The sequence below is a fragment of the Oryza brachyantha genome, chromosome 3 (assembly GCF_000231095.2).
Source record: "Oryza brachyantha chromosome 3, ObraRS2, whole genome shotgun sequence".
Classification (NCBI taxonomy): domain Eukaryota; kingdom Viridiplantae; phylum Streptophyta; class Magnoliopsida; order Poales; family Poaceae; genus Oryza; species Oryza brachyantha.
Genome location: NC_023165.2, coordinates 29,796,902 through 29,820,050, shown reverse-complemented (window position 1 = coordinate 29,820,050; position 23,149 = coordinate 29,796,902). Strand labels below are relative to the sequence as shown.

The 23,149-nt window shown below is 41.1% G+C and overlaps 3 protein-coding genes across 3 annotated transcripts; 1 reads left to right on the top strand and 2 right to left on the bottom strand.

Moving 5' to 3' along the window:
* The first annotated feature begins 62 nt into the window (after nucleotides 1-62).
* Nucleotides 63-6,987, top strand: LOC102701156 (rhodanese-like domain-containing protein 8, chloroplastic). Its single transcript, XM_015834670.2, has 8 exons — nucleotides 63-332; nucleotides 434-487; nucleotides 2,806-2,955; nucleotides 5,107-5,281; nucleotides 5,900-5,997; nucleotides 6,111-6,214; nucleotides 6,314-6,601; nucleotides 6,689-6,987. The coding sequence occupies exons 1-8, from the start codon at nucleotides 78-80 to the stop codon at nucleotides 6,837-6,839; spliced, it is 1,275 nt and encodes a 424-aa protein (XP_015690156.2). The 5' UTR covers nucleotides 63-77; the 3' UTR covers nucleotides 6,840-6,987.
* A 918-nt stretch (nucleotides 6,988-7,905) lies between these two features.
* Nucleotides 7,906-9,356, bottom strand: LOC102718353 (probable aquaporin PIP2-8). The gene is made up of 2 exons (XM_040521836.1): nucleotides 9,326-9,356; nucleotides 7,906-8,768 (listed from the first exon to the last, which is right to left on the bottom strand). Exons 1-2 carry the CDS (start codon nucleotides 9,354-9,356, stop codon nucleotides 7,906-7,908), a joined length of 894 nt encoding a protein of 297 aa, XP_040377770.1.
* Nucleotides 9,357-10,301: 945 nt separating this feature from the next.
* Nucleotides 10,302-22,125, bottom strand: LOC102700882 (COP1-interacting protein 7-like). The gene is made up of 13 exons (XM_006650873.3): nucleotides 21,811-22,125; nucleotides 21,207-21,386; nucleotides 20,994-21,114; nucleotides 20,871-20,910; nucleotides 20,334-20,386; nucleotides 20,197-20,258; nucleotides 19,653-19,805; nucleotides 18,221-18,432; nucleotides 16,240-17,726; nucleotides 12,644-13,561; nucleotides 12,120-12,468; nucleotides 10,744-10,797; nucleotides 10,302-10,642 (listed from the first exon to the last, which is right to left on the bottom strand). The coding sequence occupies exons 1-13, from the start codon at nucleotides 21,867-21,869 to the stop codon at nucleotides 10,584-10,586; spliced, it is 3,747 nt and encodes a 1,248-aa protein (XP_006650936.1). The 5' UTR covers nucleotides 21,870-22,125; the 3' UTR covers nucleotides 10,302-10,583.
* Between the last annotated feature and the right edge of the window lie 1,024 nt (nucleotides 22,126-23,149).

Sequence of the window (23,149 nt, the reverse complement as noted above, 5' to 3'; positions counted from 1 at the left end):
TGGACTTGAACAGGCAAGAAAGAAGGAAGCGGATAGATAGATAGGAAAGAGAGAGAGAGATTACTTGTTGGCCACCCATGGCGGCCGCCATCGACCTCCGCCCCCGCCCCCGCCCCCGCTTCGTCCGCGTATTTCCCGCCCCGCCTCGCCAACACTCCCTCTCTCTCTCGCCTCGCCCTCGTACCCTTCTCCTCCGTTGTTCCTCCTCCCCCGTAAGCGCCGCAGTTACCAAGCCCCCCCAACCCCAAGAGTTCATCGTCGTCACCTTCTATAAGTTCGTGCCCGTCCAGGACCCCCGCGCCGAAGTGGCCAGACACCTCCACTTCCTCCAGGTTCCTTCTTCTCGTGTACATTGAAAAATGTTGCAGCAACTGCAAGGCTTTGATTGTACCAACAACTCATGTTTCGTTTTATACAACTGTCTGTCTGTCAGGGACGCGACTTACATGGCCGCATTTACATGAATGAGCAGGGAATCAATGCCCAGGTAACACAAGCAAGATTCTGCTTATATTCTTTCTTTCCCTTATTATATCTGCATACTGCTTGCAGTTGCAGCAACTTACTATGGACTATGGAGTACAGTAACATGAATGTGAAGCAATTAAGCCTACCACTCGAAACAAAATCCACTGTTTTTTGTGCATCAGCGATCTAGAAGCCCTAGCAGTCGCTGGTCCTCCATATTGCCTATGCCACTGCTGGGGCAAGCCATCAGCAGCCGTGCAGTCAGCAATGAGGGTGGCAGCAGGGTTGCTCTATAGTGTTCTCTGTTGATATTGGCTTTGTCACCACTGCGTTTGTCTCGGTGCTGTGCCTTCTACCAACATCAGCGAGAACATCCTCACTGTCCTCACTGTCGCGCTAGCTGGGCTCCTTGTCTCCCGCATGATTTGGTGGTGGTGCGCCGTGTGCAGGGAGGCCACATCACTGCTTTGCTGGGGATTGACATCGATGACGTCTACGGACGCCACAAACCTTCTTGAAGGCGATGTCGCAACAACGCCTCCACACCATTGTGCTTTTAGGTGGACTCTTTGGATGAAAACCTAGTTCTGGATGACCGGAATGGCAACGGTGACATTCCAGATATCACGGCCTTCTTGGAGATGTTGTATTGGAGGTTCATCATTGGTGTAGAGTCAGGTGAAAAAGTTCTTATGGGATCTAATTCGATGGCTATTGTGGTGGCAAGATATAGATGAATGACTAATTTACAACTAAGTTACTCTCCGGTGTTATCTTCAGCTTAAGTTTGACGTCAGTTGCCAACGATGATGTAAGCGACATTCGATCAACCCAATGATCGGCGACTGATTTAAGAGATTCTCTTATTTAGTTTGAGGAAGATAAGGATTACACACAACTTATAAGTCGTTGGGCGGAAAGAACGACTATTCAGGTCCTTGCTAATCGTAGGTGGATGTTTAGCAGTAGGTGCGATTTTGTCTATTAAGATGGTATCCTAGGTAGCTATCTTGTTTTTAATCAAGTTGAGATTTTGTAATTCATAGTCATTCATCCTATAACCTCTGTAATAATTGGTTGTTGCTTTTTTGAAGCAAAGGCTAGGATGAATTCCATTATATAAAAGAGTAACATGAATGTGCCTTTTTTAGATAATGAAATTCATTCTAGCCTTTACTTCAAAGACGCTACAACCAATTATTATAGAGTTTGTAGGTTGAACAATTGTGAATTATAAAACCATAGCTTGATTATAAAGAAGAAAACTACTTACAATACCGGCCTAAAGACAAATGTACCACATATCACTAAACTTCCATATAGAGTTGGCTTGAAACTGAATATCCGTTGTTTCTCCAACAACTTGCAAGTCGTATGTAGTCCTTGTTTTCCTTAGACTAGGAAAGAGAACCTCCGAAATCAGCATCCGATCATTGTGTCTAGCCGCCGATCGAATTTCGCTCACATCACTGTTGGCTTCTAATGTCAAACCGAAGCGGAAGATAACGTTAGAGAACAACCAAGCTGTGTATCAGTTGATCAACCAAATCTTGTCACCACCATAACCATCGAAGTTGATCTCCAATGAGGAATAATGTGAAGTCACGACATCTAAAATAGTGTCATCACTGTTGCGGACATCGGAAACTAGGTTTTCACCTAGAAAGTCCACCTCAAGGTACTAAGTCATCGTCTCTAGCAAGGAGCCCACAAGCGCCCCTGATGTTGATCGGACATTGTCCTGGCCCTTGCTACCTCACTATGGTAGCAAGGAAACAACAAATTCATTGGCAGTGGCTGGCCCACCGCCTCCTTGTATGACCTCGCCGCCACCACTAGCAGGCTCTCTGTCGTAGCAGGCTGCCAGGCTAGTTCTGCTGGTGGCAACAGAGAGGAAGAACACTTGATGAAGTCCTCTGATCGCCTGATCCTTCTTCCACGAAGATCATGTGTCTAGTAATAACCATGCACATTTAATGGGCCTAGAAAATATAGAGGATCAAGTCCTTGATTTATAAAATGCTCATGTTAAAAACTGGATTTACAGCAAACTAAACCACAACTGTGAAGATGTACAGATGTCGTTTCTACAAATAATGTTGTTTTCTTGTACCTTGCATTTTCTCCTTTAAGCCACAATGAAGAAATTGATATGTATAAACAAGAAAAATGGAGATGGCCTTAAAATCCATAAAAGGTTAGAAGTTTGTGAATGTGCTGAGCCCCGTATTACATGAACAAATTATGTTGCAATTTGATTCTTATATATCATTTTCTACTCTAATTTCTTTGATTCTTATATATCATTTTCTACTCTAATTTTTCCTCTTGTCACAGTACAGTGGTCCACATAAAGATGCAATAGCATATGCAGATTGGCTTAGAAAAGACCATCGATTTCATGATCTACTTGTCCAAACCTCTCCATCGTTATGTGGGCATGCTTTTCCTCGGCTGAAACTGCGGTACAAACCATCGCTTGTTCAGGTAAGCTATGCTTTCATTCACAGGAGTCAAAACCGGATATGTTGATCTGCTTCAAATGTTGAATTTCTCAAGTGTCTCAATGAGCAGATTGTCACTAGCAATATACCCATGCTAACGCTACGGTATCATAATATTTATATACATCATTTATTATCATGTTAGTTAAATTATTTTTTCTAAATTAGGTCTAATTGCACTTTAATTTGATTCAAGTCATATATTAAACATGCATGTGCTAATGAATGGTGATATTTGATAATGAAAATCAATTAATTGAAATAAAGTTTATGTTTCGGACATTGCATAATTTTATCTATCATAGTTATATTCAATCAAAAGAATTTCATGGCCACGCATCGTCCACCATGCTTTTAAGGCATGTGTATACTAAATATGGGCTAAATCAGGGGCGGATCTACCATTGGAGCTTGGGGGCTTCGGCCCCTCCTACCCGATGTACGCCATTGAAGCCTCTCCTTAGTCACCGCAACAAAATTTCTGGTATTTCTGAAGAGAAGGAAGGGCTAGAAGCAGTTCTCTTTCATCCAGCCTCTCCTAATATTTTTTCTGGATATGCCACTGGGCTAAATAGGAATCTTTTTGAAGATGTGCGTATGCCTCTTTAATGCAATGCAATTGAGACCTATCTTCTAATTCATGTAAAATGAAGTATTTAGACAAATTCGTATAATCCTATTGAACAACGTTTTTTATCACAATTTAACAAAAATCTACTACAAACCACATGTCAAGTAAAAGAAAAACTTAATCATAAATTCTAATCATTTGAAATTCAGAAATCTAATTGTGTGTATAATAACTAATCTTATAAATTTCTAAAACTCATCAAGCCACAACTTTATCACTTTTAGTAATTATAGGAATACACATATACAATATATATAATATAATTATAGAAGCTATATATATAGCAAGTGTGTATATTTATATTTTATAGGAAGTTTCTAATATATATATATATATATATATGAGTCTAGCTACGGTGAGTTGCAACTCACGGACGACTCCGTGAGTCGGGGTCCAAAAATATATCAAATCACCTCTAAATTTAGATTTATATGGCTCACTAGATTCTTCATATCAAAATCTTATAGCACGCAAAATTTTTTTATTTTTGGAGATTTTTAAGTATTTTTTTAAAGATTTTTAAAAGTGACTGTACTTTATTAATAAAATAATCAATGTGTTATGTATCGCTTTTAAAAATCTTTAAAAAAATACTTAAAAATCTCCAAAAATAAAAAATTTTTGCATGCTATAAGATTTTGATATGAAGAATCTAGTGAGCCATATAAATCTAAATTTAGAGGTGATTTGATATATTTTTGGACCCCGACTCACGGAGTCGTCCGTGAGTTGCAACTCACCGTAGCTAGACTCTATATATATATATATATATATATATATATATATAATTTCTATGCATGGTAATGGGGGATGTAAAGTCGATTTGGGCAATTCGATTGATGCAAATAATTCTGGATCGTTGGATTTGTCCTGTGAAGCAATAAGTCACGAGTCACACCAGTTGGTGCACTATAGGATAGATACAAGAGAAATTTCTCATCCTGACCTGCTAAACTTTAAGTGATCTAACTAAGCATAGAAGATTTTTCTTGGATAATGGAAATACAATATGTAGAGAAAAAAAATGGTGAAACTGTCTTATTCAAGGGTCTAGATACCGAACTAATAATCAGATGTGTGAGTTTCTGGAGCTTTTCCTGGATTTATGTTGATATAAAATGTTGATATACCGAACTCTGATCTGCAGTGTGAATCTTGTTAATCGATTGTCCACTGGCTGGAATGTTTTACAACTTGACATCTTAGCATATTTTAGAGCAATTTCAATGGCTCTTTTCAACATTTGGAAAGTGCAATATACACCCCTACATGCTTTCGAATGTACTGTTTTCAAGTTCTTTCTTGTGAATGCGTAAAGTCCAGTCATGAAATTATTTCATTGTTAAACTCTTCAGTTTGTATTTATCTTGGCCTGTTTACTGGAGGTGCAAACTGAAGAGTACTGAACTTCTATACTATACTAGGACTTTACAGTTTGTGAGAAAATAATACAATTTACTATATAAAGTCTCCAGACATCTTATTTCAAATTAAAACTCCCAGTTGGAAGGAGGTTGTTCACATCTTCCTTTGGTGGACCCTAGCATGCGGGCGACACCATTGACTCCATCGGAATGGAGGGAAAGACTTGAAGCTAGAAAATGCCTTGATGCGTCATTGAGTGAAGCAGCCGGAGATACCTCTGGAAAGAAGCTTTTGCTCCTCGATGTCAGGAATGGTAAACTACATATGGTTTTTTGTGTAATAGGCACTAGTATAGTTTAGCAGTTTTTTTTTTCCCTAAGTACTTCCAAATCAACAATTGGTGAATAGATAAAAGCATATTTTATGGCCAAAAATAACTACTACTGTTGTATTAGTAGTGAAAAAATAGTTTGCTTTATAAGAAGAAAAACCATTAAGCTATCCTTGTAACCTGTAGAGTGGTGCTGTTCTGGTCTGTGGTTTATATATATTTTTACCATGGCTACAGAGAGTCAAGGACTAAATGTATTGGAAATATGACTAGATTATATTGTAGATTGACCATATATAAGTAGAGTTGATACAATCCAGTTTTTTTGGGGGGAATGTATGTATTTTCTTATACAGATTTTACAAATTTATAAGACAACAATTGCATTTTCAGAAATAAATACAAGATTTGTACAGTTAAGTATAACTATATTTCCAAAGACAAATATACATTAGCATCTAACCTGCATAATTGCAGAATGAATTATTTTTGTGTTGCATATGCCACAAGCTTGATGGATCTGCTTATTCTATCGGCTCACCAATTTGATTTTGAACTAGAATTTATCTTTTGTCCTTCTTTTTTCTTATTTCTTGTCAGATTACGAATGGGATATTGGGCATTTTCAAGGAGCTCAGCGGCCTAATGTGGACTGCTTCAGGAGCACTTCCTTTGGGCTCTCTGAGTCAGAGCAGGAGGTGAGACTAACGTATTGTGATTTACGCCAGAGTTCGTTAGTTATTGAACTCGTTTCAGCTGGAGACCCCAACTTGGTAAATGGTAATGTGTGTATAACTGTTTATCTGTGCAGATGGATTCTTCGGATCCACTAAATGGTATAGACAAAGAGAATACGGATATACTAATGTACTGCACTGGGGGCATAAGATGTGATATGTATTCAACGATTCTTCGGTAAGCAGATAGATATTGACGTTTTCATTGTGGGGGATGATAATAGCATGTGGCACTCTAGTAAGATTTCATGCGGGTCTGTTGTACTATCGCGCCCAGGAAGAAGGGCTTCCGGAACCTGTATACATTGAAGGGAGGAGTGTCCAATTATCTGAAGGAGGAGGGCTCTGCAGGGTGGGTGGGGAATTTGTTCGTCTTTGATGGACGGCTCTCCCTGCCACCGGTAACTTTCAAGCCTGTAGCGGGAGCAGCAGCTGCTGCTGCTGATGATGATGAGGGGAGAAACAGAAGCAGTTCAGAGCTGGGGAGATGCTATGCATGCGGGTCGGAGGTGGTCGAGTTGAGGCACCGGAACTGCGCAAACATCGACTGCAACCGGCTTTACCTGTATGTTCGTGCGTCGTCGATCTATGCTAGTGTTCTAGTTTCTTTCATTCATAGAGTCTAGTATAAAGCGACTGATGAACTGATTAGGTGCTGCCGGCGGTGCGTGGGGGAGCTGAGAGGGTGCTGCTGCCAGATCTGCACGGCGGCGCCTCGCCTGCGACCGCTGCTGCCACCACACCAGAGATACCAGAAGTGGCATCACTACCGCCATCTGGACCTGGGAGCACCATCATCCTAGCTTTCATTCGCACCTAATTTTGCACTGCTTACTGCCATATCGATGGATGGATTGTATTTTTCCTTTAGCTTTGAGGTGCTTGTGCAGCTAACGACCTTTTTTTTTCTGTTTATGTTTATATTCCAAAATTTAAATTTTTAATATTAAATCGGAGTTGATTTTAAAGTTTTTTTAAAGTTTATTTCATAGCATTTGCTTTTATATCACTTAGAACACGTATATAAATATTTTATTTATAGATTATATTTTGTTTGTAAATATAGCGGGTCGTACGATGACTCCACTAGTGATGTCCCAGGCCTGCCACTTCTTTCAGCTTCAGTTGTTTCCAGAGCTGGGCTACGAGACGACCTTTAATTTGCTTCTCTTACTTTCGGTGGATTCCTAAGTATCTTTCTTGTATTTTAATCATACATCTTATTTAAATCTTATATAATAATTATTTATTTTATTGTAACTAGATTTATTTTTAAATTATAACTTAAATTTTTAAATATTTATATAAATTTTTTGAATAAGATGAATGTATAAACTTATGATAAAAAAGTTGAGACGTTATCTATTAAAATGCGAAGGTAGTAAAGGGTGTAGTAAGAGGCCGGCACTAACTATTAAAATACGAAATACGAAGGGAGTAAAGAGAGTATTAATTAGGTGATGAACCTTGATAGTCCAAAATTAGTAATAGTGTGAATAGCTTAATCATGACAAGCTTTTTAGATGCATGGTTTATGCTTGAAGTCAACTTTACAGCAGTTAGCATCAGGTTTGCTTACTCCACTGCTGCCCACCAGGACTATATATGTTCCTTCCATATAGTAGGATTTTTTATGTTCAGATTTATTCAATGATTTATATGTGTCGAATTTCATAATTAAGTTCAATTAAAGACGGAGTAGGAAATATCGAATGAATAGTCGAATTGCAGATATGAAAATTAACCATACATACATATGTATGGATTACAGACAGTAAATAAAAAGATAAGGATGGATGAAATTGGAGCAAATGATTAAAGACAAATTAAACACAGGAATAATATTAAGTAAGACGTATGCATGCGTAGCTAGCTAGCAAAATGGGCGAGGTAGGAGGAGGCGAAGGCCTTGGCAGCAGCGCCCCTGAGGATGTACTGGTGGTACAGTATTGCGGCGCCGGCGCCGGCGAAGGGCCCCACCCAGAACATCCACTGCTCTTTCCACGCCTTGCTGCCGTTGTAAACGACGGCCGGCCCCAGGCTGCGCGCCGGGTTGATGCCAGTGCCGGTGATGGGGATGGTGGCCAGGTGCACCACCAGCACCGCCAACCCGATGGGCAGCGGCGCCAGCACGGGCACGTGCGAGTCCCGTGCCTTGCGCTTCGGGTCGGTCGCCGACAACACCGTGTACACCAGCACGAAGGTGCCCACCATCTCGGCGGCGAACCCCGCGCCAGCGGAGTAGCCCTCCACCAGCTCGTTGGCACCGCCGCCGTGGCGCGCGTACTGACGACCACCGTGCAGCGCCCTAGCGAGGCCCGCGCCGCACATGGCGCCGAGGCACTGCGCGATCATGTAGAGCGCAGCGCGCGGCAGCGAGACCCTGCGCGCGAGCAGCATGGCGAAGGTGACGGCTGGGTTGATGTGCCCGCCGGAGATGCCAGCGGTGCAGTACACGAGCACGAAGATGATGCCACCGAAAGCCCAGGCGATGCCAAGCACGCCGGCGCCGGCGCAGGCCTCAGCCGACTGGCGCTTGTGGCCAATGACGGTGGTCACAGTGATGCAGACGAAGAGCAGCGTGGCGGTGAACTCGGCGATGGTGGCACGGTAGAGGGACCACTTTCCCAGCTCGCCGGCGTCCACTAGCGGCGTGGGAGGAGGATCGTGGTAGTCCTTGCTGCTACCCGCCATTACAGTACGTAGTATATATATATTTACTACTCCAGTAACTATATAATATATTATTTGAAATGAAATGAACCTAGCTAGCTAGCTGGAAGATATCTGAGCTGCTGATCACTTCAACTGAGGAGGCCTTGTTTAGTTCCTGAATTTTTTTTTAAAAAACATCATATCAAATTTTTTGACATCAAAATAAAATATTAAACATAGATGAAAAAAAAACTAATTATACAGTTATGGAAGAAATCTTGAGACGAATCTTTTAAGTCTAATTAGTCCATGATTAGCCATAGTGCTACAGTAATCAACATGTGCTAATGACAGATTAATTAGACTCAAAAGATTTGTCTTGCGGTTTCTAGGCTAGCCGTGAAATTCGTTTTTTCATTCGTATCCAAAATCCCTTCCGACAGTCGGTTAAATGTTCGATGTGATGTTTTCGCTAAAAAAATTTTGGCAACTAAACACCACTCGACTCGTGGATCGATCAATATATAGGGGTACGTAGTACGATGCTGTTTACTTAAAGATCAATCAATCAATTAATTAAAATATATTAATTAATTAATTGCTAGCGTGCGGTTGGTTTTTATATTGATCGTACCGCTAGCTGGATGCAAAACGCCCCCACCCATTTCACACGTCCATTTTATTTCTGTTTCTTGATGGTTTTCGTTTCAAAAGTTGGCAGAGAAGAATCAAATCCGCTTTGCTTATTCGTGAAGGAATACATACACTAATATTTTTATGCACACACAGTATCTCCGTTGGTGGGATCTTGGATTTTATCTCTTTAAATTAATTAATTTCAGAGTTACTCCAATTTCTTTTGATAACAGGTGGCTGCTAGGGCACAAAGCACCATATAAATATTGCTCTATTTCATAAAAGCATTTTCCCCATCCCCGAGCAGGTAACATAAGGTCTCACTGTTTTAGATACCAAATTTTTCGTATCTTATGGTACCTCCTCGAGGTGGAAAAATGTTCATTTCATAAAGTTTTTGAGTCACCAGTATTACTATGTATATGCCCATCGAGCCGCCTTACTATGTACTCTTTTTATTTTTTATTTGATATCGTTAAATTGTGAATTTACATTTGACGTTTATCTTATTGATTTTTTAAAATATGCAAAATTATAAGTTATGCTTAAAATATATTTAGTAATAAATCAAATCATAAATAGATAAGTTATAATTTTTTAATAAGACAAATGGTTAAAGATTGGTAAAAGTTAGTGGTATCAAATAAAAAAATTAGAGAAATGCCCATATTAGCAGTAGTCTCGCTCTCATTATGCAGTGCGACGTAATTTAAATAATTAGTTAAAAATTAAATAATTTTCTATCTTTTATCACTTATTAATAAAAGAGCATAGCCTTGATACTCGTTGGAAGTATAAGCACAAAGAAATATCAGCAAAATATGGCTGCTACCAGACCAGCTTACAATTTGTCTGCAATACGATGCAAGCATTCGTTCCACGGTTGACAGACAGACAGACACACATACGTACTAGAGCGCTAATTTGCAGCTTAATTGCGGGAAGCATCAATATGCATGTATGCAAATGGAATAATCGATCAACAAAAATAACGAATGTGTTATTGTACTTGTGTGTAACTTATACACATGCATACCAACAGTACGTACATATACAGACAAGCACATATACACTAAACTCCATACACACAGCTTAGAAACGACGTACACAGGTAGGCAATAGTATATGTGTGTACTACTAGCATGTCTTATGTACTACTAATTAAGAAGCAAATTAGTTAATGCACAAACTGCATTAACATGACAGAAGATAGGATCAGCGAGCCATTAATTCATCCTCCGATTGAGTCCTCACGGTCACAGTACAATCACCTTCTGCCTGCGGAACGGTGACAGTAGGGAGAATGACCTAGAAGCTGCAGAACACGAAAACCAGATATTCAAGCTATGCATAAAAGCATTTGACAAAATATGTTGAAGGCAAACCAATATGGAGAGAGCTTTCCTAACTCTTAACCTTTAGATGAAGAGCCAGAATCATCTTGCGAAATGAGGGTTTTCAGCATTGACCCTGAAACATTAAGCACCAGCAACAAGTGTTAAGCCCACTAATCTTGAGCGTCACACACGAACTACTGAACGCTCAACGCCAGAAACAGAAAGGAAGCGGCTAGTAATTTACTTCAAAGGAAAACAAAGGTTATTTCCATTATATCCTGATTTTTTTTTCTAAATTTTGACATCTCAATTTTAATAGGATCCCATTACTAGTTACATATGGCCCTCTATAAAAAAGTTATTTTAAATAATGAGTAAATTTCACAAAAATCTAGATTTAGAGGTCCATGTAACCCAAACCAACAGATTTTAACATATACAGTGAGACATATAGACAGAGAAATGAGAAACGCTTAGGGGTCTTCCGGCTAGCTCCACAAGATGATGGGCTAGTCGGCTTAGGTTCGAAGTCTCACTTCTACCTATTTAATTGATATTAGGTCCTTCCCTAATATCTGAGTTTTTTTATATAGACAGAGAAATAGATGAGCTTTCACTGTTGGAAAGCAGAGGAGGGAGAGACTATAACATTCACGTTGACACTGCGATATCTGGGTCCCGTCAAAACTTTTTAACAAGTCATGCTCTATTTTCCCACCTCGTTATACTTCCATGAATTGATGGACCGGTGTTCTGTGATTTGCTATAACCTGGTGCTCCTGCAAGCTTCTCTAATTTTTCATGAATGTGAAATTGATTTGCATGATCTAACTAGCAGATCTACAATTCTTCTCCTTAGCTACGCAATTCCTGAATGTGAAGGCAATTCTAACTAGCAGGTCACACATGCCTCGATGCAAGGCATGGCAGAAGCATTTCTAGTGGTGAGCACAGTTAAAGGTAGATGCTAGATAGTGTCGGGAAGCCCTTCTCCGTTCTCACCTAGAGTGGCGGCTGAGAGCGGATGATGGGGCACAAGAGGGGCACTGTGCCACTCCAGGCCGAGGCAGTGCAGTGAGCAGAGAAAAGGCGGCAGAGGTTGCGGGAGGTGCACTGGTGATTTGGAGATGGGAGGACAGGGGTTTTTTCAGTGATGGCACCAGAGCACAATCAGGACTGTGCCTGACTGTTGCCTCCACCTTATCTGCTGAGAGTTACTGGTAGGACAAAAAACATGGTGTTTTGTGTTATATGCACAATGTACCAGTACCAGTGCTATGTGAAAAAGTTAACGAAACCCAGTGTTCGATGTTATTTATTTATGTGAAAATTAATAAAATATGGTGTCCTGTGTTAATAGAACCTGATGTTTTTTTGGTAATATATATGGGATAAAATCTGGCGTTATGAAATTTACTCATAAGTAAACGGAGTGTTAGGGGGAGAGCATCATACCATCTCCAGTTATGGCTCCGTCAATGGATGCATCAGAATCCATTGCACCTGATGTGTGGCTCTTCCTGCCAAACTTCAAAAGTTTCCTGAAGCCTTTTGATTCTTTATTACGAGGTTTTTCATTTGCTTCATGGGTCTCCTCCATGGAAACTGTGTATACCGGGTCTGGCACTCGAGCCCTAATGCTCTCTGCACGCACAAATGTTTCAGATTCTTGCACTGGTAGCGCATGGGTGATGCTTGAATCATTCTCCAGTGATGTCACCCTAGCAAAAGGGGCTTGGTAGGGTTTCTCCACATCAGCCAAGGGTAATTCCTTAGTCTCATCCTTCCGATGCTCAGTCATCACCTAGTCATCACAAGCATTCTTTTATCACTTCAACAAATGGAATTTAATAGAAAATGAGTAACTATTCCATTCTAGTTGAAGTGCTCATAAAATTTGTGAAAAGAAACAGAAAAAAAAACAAATAATTTGTAGGGCAGCCTTAAATAAACAACTGAGAAGAACACAACCATCATACCTCGTAAGAGTTACCCTGGTCATCATCTCTATGGATGGTGGGGTTCTCAGCTTCAGGAAGAACAGCTGGAGAAGGTGGAGCCCTGATGGCCGTGTACTCCAATTCCAGACTGGGGTTCTGTGTTCTGTCACTGCTAGAAGTTTCATTCTCTGTAGTTGTTCCAGGAGGTAGAGTGACAGGCGGCACCGAAACCACCTCATTTTCAAGAATAACAACAGTCTTCTCAACCACCACATTATCATCACTGTTGCTTATCCTCGAAACTTCTCCATTAGTTTTTTTTTCATCTGTAACTTCTGAAGTGGGAGGTGCTTTACCTACAGGTTCCCCATCCCTTGTTTCTTTAACGACTGTCTTGTTTTTCACAGAAATAGAGGGAGCTCGTGGAGATTTGACTTTGAGTTCTGGTAAAGTTGCTGATTTCCTCTGGTCTAGCTGCATAATAGCAGATATTTTCTTTGTTTGGGTATCTTCTGGCATGCTTCTCCTCCGTGAATGGTCCACATTAGCAGACTTTGAAATCAAATGGCGGTCAGTCAAAGCATTGCTTTTAGGTTCAGCAAGTTTTTTCAGTCGCTCACTGGACAATTCATTTTTCTCTTTCTTCATCTCTGCTAACAATGAGGTCGATTTACTGACTGCATTTGTACCACTATCGTTTAGTTTGCTAGCTTTTCCAGTTTTCTGATGATCACTCTCTGGGGTAGTTCTAGCAGGAAGCTTTCTTAGAGGTGAAAAGGATCCTGGTTCAGCATCACTAAACTTTGAACTCTTGTTGTTACTGGGAGAAATCTTTCGTGAAGGTTTCACTTTAGCCTGCTGTGGTGTTGATATTGAATTAGAAGTGCTGCTTCTTGAGGCAATCCTCTTTTGCCTCTCTTGCTTAAGCCGTTCCAGCCGTTTAATCTGTTCCTCTTCCTGAAAGTGTTAAAAAAAGCTTCTAACATGTTACAATATTGCTATGGGACAGCACATTACTAATGTCTTGTTGTGTACTCTGTGGTTGCCATTCATTTTCTTTTGCGTGATACGTCTTTACTGATTAACATATGTGAGGTTGATCCATGAGTCTAGTGCTAGGCTTTGGCTAACAGGCTAAGTATATCTAAATACCATTTCAAATATGACTAACTCTGCTTTAATTTGGACTGTTTGGAGAACTCACAATGATTATATATTTTCAAAAGAAGCCTCGGATTGTTTGCAGATGATACATCACTGGGATTCCCAGATTCTAAGCAACTAGAGACTACTGTGTCAGAACAAGAAGTTACAAACCATGCTTGGTTATATTGGGATTCCAGAGAATCACGCAGGAGCTCCACCTTGATGATACTGTGCCCCTGAACATGCTCAAAACATCATTGGATAGCTTGGATTTTAGTGGGTTGCTGAAAACGTGGGTAGCCATTATAGTTGTCATTTCTGCTATAAATTGTATGCATAGCATGCTAGAGTGCTGAGTGAATGGTGAGGTGATGCCATGATCCTCTTGTGCTTTTTGTTCACAGTGTAGTGTGTCCAGGTATAGGAATTGTAAATGAGCTGTAATGCTGGATATTTTATCATGAAATAAGCCTCTATTAAAAATTTAAAAGAACAGGTGAGGGGAAAATAATACTACCTCCAAACTAGACTTTGTGGCTTTAGTTCGCAAGTTTTGGGCAGCAAATAGCTATTGCTTTGCCATTCCTAAGCATCTATTTTTCTAAATTGTCCTTATTACCTAGTGCCAGCTACAATTATCTTCCCTCTTGACCAACTGCATAGGGGCCTAAGAGCATCTCCAACAGACTACTCAAATTAGACTCTCCAAATGTCGATTTGGTCACTCTCCATTTCGTTTGGCCACTTAAATTTGTTTTTTACTCCAACAGTCTCTCCATCCACCCTCTCTATTCTGAGTCTATGACAGTTGGGTCCCACGTGTCATCGTCTACCCTTTCTTTTTCTGTCCATCAATCTCCTTCTCTCTCTTTCTCTCTCATTTTCTTCCTCAACAGAGGCAGCGAGCGGAGCGGAGCGGGAGGCCGGCGCGGCGCCGGCGCGAGGAGTCCCAAGAGGCCCGGCGGCGGCGCGGGGCGACGACCTCGACGACGAGGCGGCACGGGAGGCCGGTGTGGCGCCGCGCCGGCGCAGTGCGACGCGGGGAGGCTCGGGAGGCCCGGCGGCGACACGGGGAGGCTCGGGAGGCCCGACGGCGGCGCGGGGCAACGACCTCGACGATGAGGCGGGGCGGCGCGACAACGAGCCGAGAGTGCAGAGGCTGCGTGGGAGGCCGGCGCGGGGAGGCCCCGCGATGGTGCGGGGCGACGACCTCGATGACGAGGCGGCAAGACGCGGCGCGGGGAGGCCCGGCGGCGGTGCGGGGCGACGACCTCGACAACGAGGCGGCCCCGGCACGACGACGAGCCGGCAGCGTCTAGATCTGGTATCGAGCGGATGCGGCGGCAGCGACCCCTCGGCGGCGACTCCCCGGCGGCGGCGACCCCTCAGCGACGACTACCCAACGACGGCGACCCCTCGGCGGCCGACGGCGGTGAGTCCCCGACGACCGGCGGTGGCTTGTAGCAGTGCACCAGTGTTGTTCAATAGCATAGCAATAGTACTGTGTTTGTGGGCCCATGCGTGGCGCCCATAGATGGCAAGTCAGCTTGGATGGCCAAATTTGGCTAGTTTGGGAGCTGATTTGGCCAGCCGACCAGTCTGTTGGAGAGCTATTTTTCAGCAAAATGGCCAAATTTTGGCTTAGAGAGTGGGATGAGCTCTCTCTTGGAGATGAGAGCATCTCCAAGAGAATGGCTAGATTTTGACTCTCCAAATCGAAATTTAACCATTCATTTTAGTTTTGGCAAGCCGAATTCTGAGAGCATCTCCAAGAGACTCTCCATCCCCACTCTCCAAATTCTAGCAAGGGGAGGATGACAAGGGGGTCCACCCACATGGGACCCATGGATAGCAATTTTGCTAGTGGGGGATGAGTTGCTAGATTTGACCATTGAGAACTCAAGTTTAGCCATTCAAATGGCATAGTAAGTCAAATAGTCACTTTCTTGGAGGATATTTTTTGTGTAAATTGTTAAATTTAAGTATGACAACTGAGATGGTCATTCTCTTGGATATGCTCTATCTTGGATCAGAGGGAGTAGATGTTTCAATAGTTTGTCATATTCTGAGACGACTAATATTTTGGGTCAGGGGGAGTAGATGCTGTTTTTACCAAGTTGGTTTTGTTTAGCAAATAACTGCCTTTTTTGCAACATATTCTACTAGATGGCCACCTATCGCATATTGCAGTGTACTGGTGTTCCAGAGACATATGGCATTTATCGGGATAGGCAGTGTAATAAAGGTATTTATTCCTTCCTAAAGTCTCTGGTACTTGGAACGAGAAACAATATATCAGTTAGAATGGGGAGATTGAGGAAGTATTGAGTTTTGCTAGACAAAAAGATGAAATCTGTAGCAGTATGTTATACGATAATTTGATCATTTAGAAATATTTTATTAGGTGTAGAAGGATGGCAAACATGAGGAAGACAAAGGGAGAAAAATGAAACAGTTAATAGATGAAGCAGAAAATAGTGCAATAATACCTGCTCTTTCTTTGCTTTTTGAAGGTCTGCTTTATATGCCCGCAGGTTTTGCGCACGTTTCTGTGCATCTGTTAACCAGGTTTTTGATGATGGCAATCTCCTGGCCGAAGCACCCTTCCTTTTATCCAAACTTTCCTGTGAACTTCTAATCTTCTTATCTTTCTCTAGCTTCTTTACTTCACCCTCAACCCCTAGGGATACGTCTTCCGCATTTGCATCTTCAACCATGATGGCAGGTTGAATCTGCATCTGGCTATCATAGTCCATTGCAGGATCATATCCATATGTAACATCTTCACGCTCTGGCATCAACTCATCGGGTTCATAGAAAAGTTGGGCTCCAGCCTTTGCTTCTGATGTCTGAACAGCCCCAGGAAACTCAACATCTATATCAATGGTGGTACAGCTTTCTGGTCCAAGATTATCCTGTGTGTTAGACCTAACAGGTATCATAAAGGACTCATCAGCTACACTATTCATGCTCTTTTCTATCAGGGTTGGACTCTTGTACTGTGCTTCTGCAAGAGGGTCTAAATAACACCCACTGTCCGTTGGCTTTTCCTGCCCATAAACCATGAAGTCATCACTTGCTCCTCTCCTGTATCCTACATCTCCAGCTTCTATCTCCTTAATATCATCATCCACAAAGCTCCTACCTTCAGCAGAGATCATAAGTTCATCACCAGACAGCATTCTCCTGGGCCTAATCCTCCCATGGGATGAATCGAAACCAAATGTCTTCCCTATATCAACATCGGCAGAATCTCGTTCTGCTAAAAGAAGAGGATCGTCAGTGGTTCTGCTTTCTTTCCTCCTTGCTGGTGGTGGTTCTCTCTCATTAGCAAATAGGTCTGCATCATTATCTTTTGTATTCTCTTCAGCTCTTAGCAAGAAACTCTGGAAGGCATTCCAGTTTCCTTGGTCTCCATGTTGCATATGAGATGCTTCATCCTTACTATACTCATCTCCAGGCTCAAGAATGGTTTTTCTGCTCTCTTTTTTCTTTGAACTAGAGCTCTTATGCTTTCTCTTGCTATATTTAGCGTGTGAACCATCACTGCCCTCAGATTCTACATCAGAACCTGTTTGTGACTCACTCTCAGATGAGCCATGCCTTTTTGACGTCACATTGATGTTCCTAATGACAAGTACACTGGGTTTCTTCTTGCCTGATCGCTTGCCCCTTTTATGCAACTTGTGGACATGAGAGATCTCCATCTCTGAACCACTCTGGCCGCTTTCATCATCCATTGTTTCTGAGTCCTTGCTATCTGAAGAATGCTTCCTTGATACTCTCCTATCTGAGTGGTGGTACCTAGGATCATCCATTAAGGGGTAAGGTGGAGGGTAATATGGGTTCACCCCAGGGTAGTAAGGCATGCCTTGCATGGGGTACGTCGGATGAATTGCCCATGGTGGATATGCTGATTGATATGGACCATGGAGGTACTCACTGGGAGCTCCTGAGTGGTGAGCTGTCCTCTGATCTGTCAAGCAACAAGTGATTGTCAGATACATATTGTAAATATGGTTTTGTAGAAATCATTTGTGCTATACAGATTGACTGGAGATATGAATTCAATGTGTTTGCACAATAATGAGGTGGAAAGGGAAGCCATTTCAAACTGTAAGAAAGCTACTAGGTGAAAGTAAGCAAAAAGAATCCTTGAGAAAGTACCGGGAGGTACAACTTTTTTGTAGTGTAAAATTTAGTATCTCCACTTTGTACCTCGAGATACCAAAATTTTGAGTGTAAATTTTGGTAACTAAAGGTACTTTTTCAAGGATCGTAAATTTGTCCAAGCAGAAAACATTTGGACTACAATTCAGAGTAACATTGGTTAGTGAAGTCAATACTCATGCACATAACAATACAGCATCATGAAGTTGTTTTATCAACCAGACAGTAAATACAAAATAATAAGAGTGATTCTTTTGAGAGCTTTCTGAAAATAAGTTTTTGTTATCACGCCAAGCATACCAGCTTTAGCAGCATCTTCACCATTTGCATCTCCGTTAGAAACAGAAAGTGTTTCCAGGTTTTGCTTCATGTTGTCTCCCATAAACATAATTCCAGAAGCGTTAAAGGGAGGAAATTCAGACCGTGCAGACATTGCTTCAGGTTCAACTTCAATCCATTGACCAGTTTCATGCTTTCTTCTCCACAACTCAGTGAACTGTGTGCATGCCTTCCTATTGATTGACAAAGAGACAAAAGGTGTTAGGACAAATGAACTAATAATGTACTTGTCAATACTGTTCCAGTGGTAATTTCATTTTGCTCTTTGATGGAACATATCCACACCAGACAATTCTGGTGTAATATTCCAACACAGACTACACTATATTAATAATATATATATAATCATCTGCTATACCCGGTAGCAGGGCAGGGAGAGCAAACAATGTGACAAAAGGTAATCAAGTATCTTTGAATCAGAGTTGTTTTCTCTCAATATATGGTATCTTTGAAACATCATACCAACACACAAACCCAGAAACTGAAAAATTTGAAAGAAAAAAAAACTCGTATGAGCTGACTTTGGATATTTCAAATATATATGCCTAGGCACTATGGTGTCTAAGATCTTGGTGTGCATATGTACTGCAGTGCCAGGCTGCTATATATCTCACTGTCGAACGAGCGCCAAGATCAGAGTTAGCACAGAGAAAGAAAAGAATACCTTGCCCTGCTTGTCTATTTTCTGGAGAGAGAAAACATTCCATCACATGTCAGTTGCTGTAGCTGCCTTACACTCCCTACCCTTCTAGCCATTGGAACAGAACCATACAACCCACCAGCTCACCACCTCCTCCTCGGTCCTCACTAATCACCGATGGTATCCTCGATCCATTCCCCACAATCCCTGGCATGTGCTGTGTGTATGCCAGGGGGGACAGGCAGGAAACAAAATTTATTTGGCAAAATGTAATTGAAGGGTCTGCATTCCGGTTTTTTTGATAGAATGGAATGTTCTGGGCACAGAGAATTCTGGGTAGCCTAGCCAGGACAAAGCGACATATGCTCATAAAATTTCTCTTCACGCAACTTTGTGACTTGGTCAATGAGGTCATCGAATAGTAAGTGATTTCTAGTTTTTATGGTCATTAAACAATTCAACTATAGTATTATAAGTAGGATGTGCTATCTATAATGTTGTTTATGCAGCTAATGCAGGGGGTAACCTGGGATTTTACCGTTGAAGATACTTGTATGTTACAACAACTATCAGCATTGAAGATGGCCTATATTCTGGATCAAGCCCAAGTTATAGCACCATAACAGTATACAAGAAAAACGATATTGATTAAGCTCCAGATAAATAGCAATCACATGTCATGTGAAAAATGCAGGGTATTCAAAATTAGAAATCCATTCAGCAAGCAAGATATAAAAAGGTTGTAGTACTTACATCAAACGGGAAGCACCAAAGCGGTTTGCGAATGTGATCAAATATCCCAGGTTGTCGATATTAAACCCAGCCGCTACAGCACGAGCAAAGGCCATAGCCTGCTCCTTACGTAACACAGTTTTGCGAGTCTCAAGCACTCTAAGCAATTGAACTCTGCAAAATATTAAAAATTTAAAGACAAATGGTTCCATTAGCGTCTGACACAGACTTTATTCAAAACATTAAAAGCAATTCAGATGAAGACTCTTCCGAAACGAAGTGCAGATAAAGACCTTAAATGTTACATGCGACATGCCACTTCACCATATGATTATTCAACCAAAATATGCACAAGGAGTTTACATGCTCCACACATTGTGTTACTTCATTACATGGCTTTGCAATGAGCATGTGCGTTTCTTCATTAAGTAGGAGCAAATATTGCTACATGAAAATTATATATTTTAAGATATTACATGTTCCATGTAAACCATTTTTGTTCCCAGATATTAGGCAAGTTTAGGCAGCATGCCATGGAAAAAAGGGATTTTAAGCATAGAAATACTTTGAATTCTCCTCCTGAGTTGTATTGTCGTTTTGCACAGGTGGAGGTGGTTGCATGCCCGGCTGCCATGAACATAGAGTATCAGAATTATATGGCAGAAATAGAGAAAGAAGAAAGCTTTCTCCATGCAACTTTACCTTGTACAGAACAAGTGCTTTATCCACATCAGGATCATAATTTGTCTTGCTATCTGTAAAGTGCACTCAGCAGCAGAGCAAAACAGAAAAAATGTTACTCCAAATTATATTTGCAATTCAGACCACATCATGAGAAAATGCACATTTAGGTTTAAAAAATAGACTACCTTAAAAATAAATACGCTACAATATGCTTGGTAAAAGGTGAACCAACTGGTTTTACTAGCAATAATTTCTGAAGCAGTATACATTGTCATTTCGTTTGTGCATCCCTATTACATTTAAAGTCTTATTGTGTACCAAACTCAATAGCTGTGCCTGATGTTACATAACACCAACTCCTATAATGAATAGATTAGATTCTAGAATAGCATGGCATGCATGCTAAATGCATGTTTTGTGGTCCTAGCAATATACACATGATATTCGGTTCTCGATAAGTAATGTTGGATAATTAGGTGGCCAAGAGGAAGCTTCATAGCTATGCTGTCTGTTCAATGCATCACAATTTAAAGAAAAAAACAGCCAGTGCTATACCTCCAATACATTCCATCAATTTTTCATTATAATCTTCTACCTGACAAAGCACAAACAAGAGCACACTATATCATATTTCTAGTGTTAAGCAGTACATAATATAGCATAAAATTCTGTACTTACAGATCTCAAGCCAAGATTGTCACTTCTCTGAACATTGATGGCATCCTCAATCTGCAATATCTCAGACTCTATAGTCGTTACTCGTTCAAGGACCTCCGGTGTACTTACAAAACGGACAAACCTGCAGAAACAAAAAAAATATGCAAATGGTCACCAACTGACAGTGTCATGAGCTATCAGCAAAATGCGATCCAACCGAAGCACAGCACCAACCTTTCCACGGTGCCCCTTGTAAACCATGGTGCATCAATCTCTGGCTCTGCCTCAAGTGTGATGGAGTACCCTCCTTTTGCAATCTGTTCTTGTGCATCCTTGAGATGTGCGACGAAAGGGTTGAGCAAACCAGAGGCTATCTTCTCCTTTTGTCCATTTGCTATCACGACTAAATCACACCTGCAAAAAAAAAAGAGAGAGAGGGGGCGAAAAAGAAAATTGACCACGGTGTGCAATGAAGTGATGCGCTCACTGCTGGCTACAGGCCTACAGCCACGAAGGCGGAAGTGTCACTGCACATAGCAGCGAGCAAGCAGTAGCAGTAGAAGTTGAGTAATAAGAATGATAGACTCCATAATAGATCTACGACAGCAATTGATAATGGTCCAGGTTTGTAAGTTGGACATTTGACATCAGATGCCATGCCATCTCCCTCCGAGGAGTGAAGAAAGATGGCAACTTTACCATGTTTTGGCAGAACAGAAGGTGGACAATCACCACCATCAGGAAAGACGGGACTTTTAGTTGCGCAGGGATGAAAGTTGCATCAGCAGCAGCAGCAGCAGCAGAAGAAGAAGAAGATTAAAAAGACACGAGTGCTCACCTTGTGCGAGTTGGGGTGAGCTGGAACACCGCTGAATCAAGCCGCGTCTCCGGCCTCATTGCGGAGCGATTCTTCGCAGTCCCTCCCTGCCTTCAGATCTTGGAGTATGGTTGGATCATCAGATCAAACAAAGGCTAGGGAGCAGCGGAGGAAAGAGAGAATTTTGGAGCAAGAGCAAATGCAAATGCAAATGCAGGTAGGGATTGGAGCAGAAGGAAAAACAGAAACAGGAGAGAGAGATAAATATCAAGGGCAGGAAAGAAAAATAAATAGAGTAGTAAATTAGATTAGATAAACGGGGAGGGGAGGAGAGGTGTAGACAGAGAGACATGCTTTTATTATTGGAGATCGAGGTTGTTGGATTAGAAATGAAGAAACTCTTTTTTAGAATAATGAGAAATGAAGAAACTTTAGTGAGACTAATGAGAAATGGAAAAACTTTTTTTAGAATAATGAGAAATGAAGAAATTGTGCTGTCTCTAAAATATGTATAATAGGGTTGAAGTATGACGCTCCGTATCAGCTATGAATGACTTAATGATGTGGTAATGATCTTGATTGTAATGATAATTATGATGAGGTGGTTGCATAGTTAGTTGCATGTGGTCTGGTAGATGAGAGAGCAGGCAGGCCAACTCAAGCAGCGGTTGTTGTTTCTTCTTCAGCCAGGTCAGGTCAGTTCAGGTGCGACCTCCTCCTCCTGTCCGGGATACTGTTGCCATTACTATCCATCCACTGGAACTGGACTACCATACTAGTCATCTTCCTTCCATTCCGTCCATATGAGATGAGATGTGCCTGTTGCACGCAGAGTACGCATTAGTCCCCCCATACTTGATTGGTTGGGACATACATACCCTCTACAAAATAAATTAATTTTTATAGGCTACACTTTGTCTACTCTTTTTATTTATTCAGGAAAATGCTGGACGTCAATGCAGAAATCACACTTTTAAAGCCTTTTTTTTCTTAAGGGTATGAAACATATAGTTTCCAGGCTTCAATGTTTGATCGATAGTAGAAAAATGGTTCACCACTATTTTCAAAAAGTGTTTCAATATATTAAAATATTAAAAAATGAATCATGGATTAAGAGATTTACCTTTCGCACATGAAACATCGTTTCTTGGTTGATGAAACTCAATATAATTATAAGATATCATAGACAAATGTGTGGAATAACGACAAAAACCTAGTCATCATTTTGACATAACCCAGTGAAACATCATAAAATACTTATTGAAACAGTAAGAAAATATTGTATGCAACACTAAAAAGATCCATTGCAAAAAAAAACCTAGATGAAATATAATCTCATTGTAAAGAATTAATTATAACA